The sequence below is a fragment of the Amblyomma mixtum genome, chromosome 8 (genome assembly GCF_055824585.1).
Source record: "Amblyomma mixtum isolate Tamu chromosome 8, ASM5582458v1, whole genome shotgun sequence".
NCBI classification, from domain to species: domain Eukaryota; kingdom Metazoa; phylum Arthropoda; class Arachnida; order Ixodida; family Ixodidae; genus Amblyomma; species Amblyomma mixtum.
In genome coordinates this window covers 128,618,490-128,627,345 of record NC_143019.1, presented here as the reverse complement: position 1 = coordinate 128,627,345, position 8,856 = coordinate 128,618,490, and the positions used below count along the sequence as shown (strand labels likewise).

At 42.5% G+C, this 8,856-nt stretch overlaps 1 protein-coding gene across 1 annotated transcript; it reads left to right on the top strand.

Moving 5' to 3' along the window:
• Positions 1 to 2,397: 2,397 nt before the first annotated feature.
• Positions 2,398 to 5,716, top strand: LOC149334385 (boophilin-H2-like). Its single transcript, XM_089557910.1, has 3 exons — positions 2,398 to 2,440; positions 4,913 to 5,101; positions 5,496 to 5,716. Exons 1-3 carry the CDS (start codon positions 2,398 to 2,400, stop codon positions 5,714 to 5,716), a joined length of 453 nt encoding a protein of 150 aa, XP_089414036.1.
• Positions 5,717 to 8,856: the final 3,140 nt, after the last annotated feature.

Sequence of the window (8,856 nt, the reverse complement as noted above, 5' to 3'; positions counted from 1 at the left end):
ATAGTTCCCACTGTCAGCAGATTAATATGCAGGCTGCAGAAATCATGAGACGCAAGTCGCTCAATTCGCACTGTTTTTGCTCTAATTGCTATATAAATTAAAAAATGCGCCAAGTCTAATTTTGTTGCACAACACCGAAACCAGCCCGCCTTCTCCGAAAGTGACACAGCAGCGTCTTCTGCAAAAGTTTGACTTAATCGCAGGCGAAAGCAATCAGGCATTGTACTGCCCTCCCGGTAATTGTTAATGTTTCTACTACATGCGTCGTAATTTTACTTAATTGGTCTGAAAAGCATTTGATGAATATTTTGTATACAGGGCGGATTTATGCTATTCTCCGTGATTCTCCGGATTTATGCTATTCGCCGCATCTTTGAAACTAGTTCCACATGTTCTCCTCTTCAAAAAACACATAGTATGACATTCACAAAGGTTTATTTATGACAGGATAGGCTTCGCAGAAAAAGCCTTTGCTCTAGTGGTTATGCAAGAGACGGACATGTTTTTCAGGGGGGCCGGCAGGAAAATATTCCGCATTTCCTGCACCTTACAAGGCACTTGAATGTACTGTCTTCATCTCTCCTGCGTTGCGAATTCGTCAAGATTATATGGGGCGGCCATTGGTACAACCAGTCGTCGCGTATTTGTTTCAGGGTAGCGGGTCAATATTGTGAGGATATTTGATACCATTAGTGGACTTTGTTCGTTAGGGCGGTAACGCTTCTGCGAACAGCAAATGATATAGAATCCGAGAGGCAATGCTCAAGCCATTTCTTTGATCCTGTGCGCAAAAGTTAGAAGGAGATTACAATATTTTTACGGCGCTAATTTGCACTGTGAAGCTTTGAAACTTCACTTCACCTTTGAATTGTACCAGCATCACCAGCATGAGTGCAAAAGTGATCGTGAGAGACATACTTAATAGAAATATACACTAACAATTCTTCATCGCTGAAATCCTCCAAATTGTTCCTTTCTCCTGTACTATTTCCTTCAGGCAAACGAAAGGGTTCACGTTAGGTTAACAAGAGACCAGCGAGATACGGAAAGGAAAAGGATAGGTGTAGCGTTAAGACACAGGAACAGGGCAGAGTGGGGCAGGAATCAAACACGAATTAATGACATCCTACTCAAAATCGAGATGAATAAATGGGCTTGGGCAGAGCATGTAGTATGATGGCACGATAACCGATCGTCCTTAAGAGCAAAGCAGTTGGTTCCAAGAGAAGGCAAGCGTTGCTGTGGGTGGCAGAACGTTACCTGGGCGGATGAAATTAAAAAGTTTACGGGCATAGGGTGTCCGAAGCTGGCACAGGACAGTGTTAACTGGAGAATTATGGGAGAGGCCCTTGTACTGTAGTGACTGTAGCCAGTCTGATTAAAAAATATTTAACACCTCCAGTGAACAAAAACATTTCGTACTCTTCTTGTTATTTAAATAGCATGGTGGCAGAAAAAAGGACATTTACAGGTTTTCTACAAAACGTCAACCTGTCTGCAACCGTGTACGCAAAAACATTGCATGTGTACTGAATGATTTCTCTTCCTCTTCAAAGGCAATAAAAACTGGAGCGTGATTGGCTCATATGTACACAGTTCATAGAACAAATTGCATTCCTTGCTGCCAGTTAAAAAGGATGCGTGTGAAAATAAAGGGACTTTGTCTAAAAGCAAATAATGTACAGTCGCCCGTCTTTACTCATTACAAGCATATTCTTCGTTTGGTGCAGTAGACGGAACCAAGCTTGCCCAGCTACATTTAAACTTTCAGAGACCGCAAATAACATGCTGGCATTCGCCTTATGATATTAAAACTAGTCTTACATCGTGTTCACACCTGGGTACGCTCAGCCTGAGCGGGCCAGTGAACGGAGAATGCGCAGCGACATAACTGGCACTACAAATATTGCTGAGACCAGAAAACTTTGATATCTTGGCCTGGCTGCAGATTGCTATTGAATGAAGTAATGTATGAGTCAAATAAATGGGAAATTTAATAGAAAAAGAAACAGAATGTGTCTGAGTGCAGAAAATTCCGATAGAGTCGTGCGAACATGATCGTGTCATTATTTAGAATTTTTGTTCACTGTAGTTTGGGCCCAGTATATTTTTACAGTCAAAATCAACTCCTGCCTTAGGTCCGGACTTGGATTAGGCTAAACAGCCTGACCGAAGACACACAGCGAAATCGGATATGCTCAACACTGCAGACAGATAATCATGCACGTGCGCGCCATGTGTCTCTGTCGTAATCGATTTATGGGGCAACACCCTTTCATTACAGGCCGTCGTGCAATCGGCACGACTGCATCACGGTTCCTTCCATTGTTCTCGCGGGAATATAAGCCAGGCTTTCCCACGGAAACTTCAAGAGGCGTTCTCAAGCCGCAACTCAACATGAAGGCCTTCATAATCCTGGCTCTCGCCAGCACCGCATTCGGTGAGTTCTAATCGAAGAGTTTGCCCGCGGTGAAATAGTTCATGATTCACATAAATGTTTTACCACTTTGTTCGTTTTTTGTATGTCGTCAAAAATCGTTGAAGGGCAAATCACTTCCGTAAGCGAAAAAATGTTGCTCTCAGGTGAGCATCACAGTCCAAGTCGTGGTAGACGCGCGTATGCGCAGAAATCGAGAAGAAATGCGTGTATGAAGACAAATTTCGCTGAAGTAGTTGCGATAGGGGCGAGTATTCCGAGTTACCGGTGGATTTAGATATACAGTAGATGAAATGCTGAAATTTCTGTGAATGTCTGGAATATAAATTACCAGTGTCACACGTTTCTCTGTAGACGAATAGGCTGATTTCTATTTCCTACCGTTTGTACTGTTGTGAAATCATGGTGCTGTTTTTGGCTATACCACGCGATTCAATGGAACCGCGCCATGAATATTTAACAAAATAGTGTTTTTCAGTCAAAAGGAATCTTTTTTCATTATAGTAATACGAATGTTGGCAGACGTTTAAAATCAGGACATTCATGTTAACTAGTAAAGAGATCAAATAATTCAAGTAGTCAACTTTATGCCTATAACCCATAGGCATCTGCATCGATTTTATTTGTTTTCAGCCATTAGTAATAGGTATATTAGTTTAGGGAAATCCGAACACGTGTTTAACCTCGCCACTGTTGCTGTAATCAGGGCCATCGATCGCGCCATTCGAAACTCATGCGCCAGTTCGAGAGCGCAACTGGTGGTCAATCGAATCGCGTCACTCAGTGACGCACCTACCACGTCACAAGATGTGCCATATCCATACTGGAGAAGCGAAGTGCTGAGAACCGAGAAGCATGGCAGCACAGGCGAGGCAGAGATTGTCACGTGGTAAGAGAGTCATGGAAGGTCACGATTTGATTGACGACGCTTTGCGGTGATCGCAGGAACGCGGTTCTCGAAGGGCGCGAGAAATGGCCTAAATTAGTTCAGCCGCAGCGAAAAAGGTAATCGCGTTTTCCGAATTCCTAAAATTAATTACGCTATTGCTGACTGTCGTCTAGAAATCTCAAATTTTCATTTGATCACCTATCAGCCATAGTCCGAAAGTAAATAATTACAATTTATTTATTCATTTTAATCGTTAAAATCATTCGCACATTATTCTACGTCCAACAACACTTGTGATAATATGACGCAAACTCCTTTCCACCTCAGCAAACAATGGTTAAAGATTATTGGCCGGGTCCCCTAAAACCTTTGTGTTTAAAAAGGAAAAGGGGCCACTGCAGCTTTTATCCTTATGCTTCGTTTTTCTTGTTGTCTTGGTCTTTAAAATTCGATTTATAATCTAATATAGGTGTAATCAAAGATCTAGAGCCTTACAACCTTACTTTGCTATAGTTCCTTTAGTTTAATTCACATGTCACATATGGCAGACTTTAAGCAATAAAATTATTTATTGTGGTTCATATGATCAGTCCAACTTAGGTCGAATAATAACACAGGACGAGATAAATTCTATTGTGATACTCCAATTGCAGTCAATATATTTTTGCATATGTAGTGAAGAAGCGTTTTTTCTAGGCGCAAAACAAGCTGCTTTATCGGCGATGAGTGAAATATATTGTTTTTCGGAAAATCTAAAATATCATCTAGCGGAATTTTAGGTTTCATTCATTCATTCATGGGGATGGTGAGGATACAGGTTTCTAGAGGAAAGTGAATGGTTTTAGGAATTTCGTCACTACCGGTAATGAGATAATTGATACCGATTGAAAAGACACGAGTTCCCAGACCTGTGCCCATGGTGCAAAGAACTTGGAACGGCGAAGAGCATTAGGTCAGCACCTTCAGAGTTTGTTTTCGTTTGCTTAGATACGCTCAAAATATTTTAATTAAGGAGAACGGAACGCCTAGTTTTTTAACGTTTTTCAACTAATTTGAGGAACATTAAGAAGACGGTTTCAATAAAGGGTGTTCTAACTGAATATATGATAACCGAGATTATTTGGGTAATTGACGAGAATATTTTTTGGAACCCGATTCAGGGGGGCTTCAAAATGTGCTGATATGTAAAGTATGAAGTACCCACATAGTTAGCTGCAACGTGTTAACACAGCTCAAATGAGAACTGTTAATGTACTACTGACTGTAATTGGAGGCAATGAAACAATAAGCAATTTTTAGTAGAATTAGCGCGCGCAGAAGCCCATCAGTAAGCACATATGCAGATACTAAAATATTAAAGAGCGTTTATGTCAGAAAACGATCTAAAACAGAAAAGCCAGTGTGAACAGTATTCGCTTTTTCAGCCTTGGGGCGTACCTTAGACAAATCCATTTAAGTTGCGTCTGCAGGAAATTAGTCGGACAACCTGGGACAAATAGTGCTACATTTGGAAGCTGTGCGCTGCATGATGGTACCATAACTATTCAGCATGACTCGTAGTCAATAACACCTTGTTCTCATTACAGCGGGGACCAACTTTGAGAAGCAGTGCGCCCCAGAGCGAGCGTACGGACACTGCTCAGCGAAGCTGGAGAGATGGTGGTTCAACACAAAGTCAGGAAAGTGCGAGCGCTTCCTCTACAGCGGCTGCGGAGGCAATGAAAATAGATACGAGACCCAGTTCGAATGCGAGAAAAGCTGCTCCGGATCGCAAGGTAAATTTTCAAGCTGAACTTATCCAATCTTTAGAAGAACGTCAATTTGGGCTAGATGGTGCGTTATTGGAGACAGAAATGGTAATAGTTCTGCAATAAGACGTACACAAGAAAGAACGACACATGTCCTGTGTCACTCTTTCTTGTGTACGTCTTATTGCAGCGCTATTACCATTTCGGTCTCAAATATCCAAGCTTATTCTTCGTTTTTAAAATACCACATAAAAATGGGATTCGATATTGCTACAATGCAATAAATATATAAAATTGAGCTCCGTCTGTGTAGCCGAGATAAGAACGCGGTTCAACGCGAATGCATACACTTCTAATAGGTGACTGCTGACCAGGTGTTTTACAACGCTGAGATTCGTTCTATCTACTGCTGCTTCTACAGCAACCGAAAAGCCAAGTGAAGTGGAGAGCGGCGACGCTGAGGAATCCGTGTGCCACCGGCCTTCGTATCGCGGTCCTTGTTTGGCCCATATGCCCCGGTTCTACTACGACCCTAACTCCCGCTCCTGCGGTGTCTTCGTTTACGGCGGCTGCCTGAGCAACGGAAACAACTTCGACACCTACCAAGGATGCATGCGAGTTTGCGGACCTAAAGGCGAATAAGAGATCGATCTGCCGTGTGCTTGAAAAAGAGGAGCTCTTCAAAGCTAATGGCAGTGTTTGGCTGTTTGAACTAATCAATCGTGAAAAACTGATGCATCAGTTTTTTCGGACTTTGCAGTCCTGTTTTTGAGCATAGGGCTGACATTTCTTGTAACTGAGAAAAGAGTAATAAACTGCCTTCGTTTTGAACAGACTTTCTCGCTGCAACTCTCTCACTTCAGGCTACCGGTACATGCCTACAAACGCTTCAAAGACTCTGGAACGCCTCCAGAGGCCTATGCATGCTCATATATGTGTACGTTTAGACGAATGTTCTCACGGCGCCAGGCATAGTACACAGTGTACGCCTTGTAGATTCACAGAAGGCATTTATCATAAATGACGCATCATATACGAATTCAGGTGACGAGGGCTGTAAAAAATGAAGGGAATATATATGTATTTATGACAGACAAAATTCTCCATGTGCTTGAGAGGTGGCCGAGTTTGCTACCTCTGTTGTAATCTATTTGCTTTAAACACTCAGTCTTGGAAAGGTATACAGGTCTGTATGCAGGAATAAGGGGAAGTAAAATCATGTGGTAGCTTGTAGACACGGCTCCTCTGCGGCTAGGTTAATTTGTGCGCCCCAGTGACAGCTGCATTTGGTGGCACCTCTAGCGGGCAGAAATAGGCTGCACAATGTACTGCATAGACGCATCATATGTGTCAATGTGCTGACAATAGTGCAGAAATATAAAGCAATCAGAAAATGACCTCTGCGACAATTGAATAAGTTCTGCCTTTTAGGGCAATCGGCAAATTGTTGCTATTCCATTGTTAAAGCAATCAAAGACTAAAAATTTTATTTCAAAACTACGAGAAATAAGTAGGGATTTACTAAGACGTGTATTTTTTGTGCGAAAAAATACCGTAGCTATTATGAACCTTAATCATCGGTGAATGCATGCTACATATTTCAACATCTTTGTTATAGATGTACTATGGGGGCAAAAGTGGTATACTCCACACGGCGTTAGCCGCAGTATCAGAAAACTGTGTTGCAACGCCATCTACAGGCGGCATCGGGGATCGAAAGAACCAACCCATGAGCTTTATTATCAGCAGGCATGTCGCTGGGCTCGTTTCAATGTTTCGTGCTTTAGCTCTCCAAAATGCCGCAGTTTTCCGATGCTCCGGCTACCGCCGCGTGGAGTATACCACTTTTATCCCCTATAGTACCAGTTACCGTAAATGGTACTGGTGAGTGTGTCATCGATAATGGTGACATCTAAATTATCAGGTAAGTTCTGAAAACTTATGTTGGCAAGAATGAATTCAGGGTTGAAGGCTCAACTCTTGAACGCCTGACGCTGTTTTCAATTACGTTTCAGGGACTATTTATTCTTATGCGATTAAATGCCGCATCTGTCCAATATGCAAACAGTAAGCATTCTGAGGTGTTGAGGGCATCAGCTGATTAGCAGTTATTTTTCAAAAGATAAGAGTAAGTATTACTGGCTTTTGAAGACATCACTGTAATACAAAAAAATTTTTTGTCAAAATATCCAATACTTACATCTTGAACACACATCGCCCTAAGTTATCTCGTTCAGCTGGATATTTATGAAGAGAGATTGTGGTTTTATCAGCTTTTTTTGTTTAAAAATTACACCAGTTGACCATAATATACTTCCTTTCATCTCTGATTTTTTAACCGCTGGTGATATTTTTGTACTAAAGGTATGAACTCTGTGAATGTCAAGTGCGCAGTTTTGTCGTTCCAAACTTTTTGTTCCTGAAGGGTCTGTTAGTCCTGGCTCTGCCGCATTTGAAAATGGTAGTTCTGCGACATAAACCATGTTCTTTGAATGAGGCGAAAAAATGGACATGGTGGCGTAAGGTGTTTAAAGAGGGAAGACTGTGTTAAGCGCCTTTGACTTATGGTGTCCTTTGCTTACTGGCACCAGAAGATGACTTCGCTCAGCGGACCACTTTCCTGCACAGTTTGAACATCTCTCACGGGTGATAACCGGCGCCTCAATGATACAGCAACGCCTCTCGTGTGGCGTTCTCAGATTTTCTGCCTTGTTCACCTCATCATTACATTCCTGCAGAGGAACCATGCTTTAATACTTGCTGGAATTGGGTGTATGTGGTGAAATTCGTATACTATCAGAGACAAGGCCTTAACAAATGGTGAAGGGCGATACATGCACTGAAAACACAGGAGCAACTCACTAATAGAAACAGCATCTTAGTATAGGACCCGTGCTTGTGTGGTTTGTTTAGCTAAACTTTGTTTGGAGACGATTCCCAACCTGCGTCAAGGATCGATCCAAGTACATGCTGCTGGCGCAGGGTGCCGTTATGACCCAGACATAATGAAGTTACTAATAATCTACGGTATGTCATTGAATTATGGCAGCTAGGCGCAAAGTGTTCAGTGTCCTTGCGCAGAGATTTGGGGTAGGCAGCAGGTGATATACGAAACGGCCAGGCAAATCCGGTACAGGAAATAGTGCATGGTAATGATCCTCTTGGTTGCGTATCATGCTGAAGGCACAGATGGGGCTAATGCATTGTAATGTAGGAGACTGTATTTGAAGTCTAGATCACAGCATAGGCACCGCTGCGACAGCGACGCTACCGGAGTCGCAAAGGTTACTCCATCACTTGAGGAAAAAGAAATGGCTCTGACCATGTACGAATGCCAGCGCATGCTTTCGGTCCACGTTATTCGAGGCTCTCTAGGCTCTAGTTTCTAACGAACAGATCTCCATTGTGTTCCCTGCAACACATCCAAGTCGCCATGAACGGGCTTCTAAACACACGTGTCAGGGTGACTATGAGCACTATAAAAAGCATTCCGTGCTCCCATTCTGCTCTTGGTCATGTTGCACGAAGGCTATTACATTTGTCCCAACAAATGAATGCGTTTTTGGAATATCTATAACTTCAGTAATCGACATTTTACCAATACCTGCTTCGACAATGGAGTTATCGCAGTGTCTTTAGGGCGTATTCCGTTTCTGTACCGTGTCATCGAGAACATGATAATTCGTACTGCTAAGTGGACGCCTCTATGAACAAGCCTGAGCGTCATCAAGCATGCCATGAAATTCTATGCCAACATACCTGGCTGTTCAAGATGACAGGTG

Excerpts from the sequence above, each read along its gene's own strand:
- LOC149334385 (XM_089557910.1), top strand. The coding sequence starts at position 2,398 with ATGAAGGCCTTCATAATCCTGGCTCTCGCCAGCACCGCATTCG. Across the intron at positions 2,441-4,912 it reads TCTCGCCAGCACCGCATTCG|CGGGGACCAACTTTGAGAAG; the intron begins GTGAGTTCTAAT and ends TTCTCATTACAG. Across the intron at positions 5,102-5,495 it reads AAGCTGCTCCGGATCGCAAG|CAACCGAAAAGCCAAGTGAA; the intron begins GTAAATTTTCAA and ends CTGCTTCTACAG.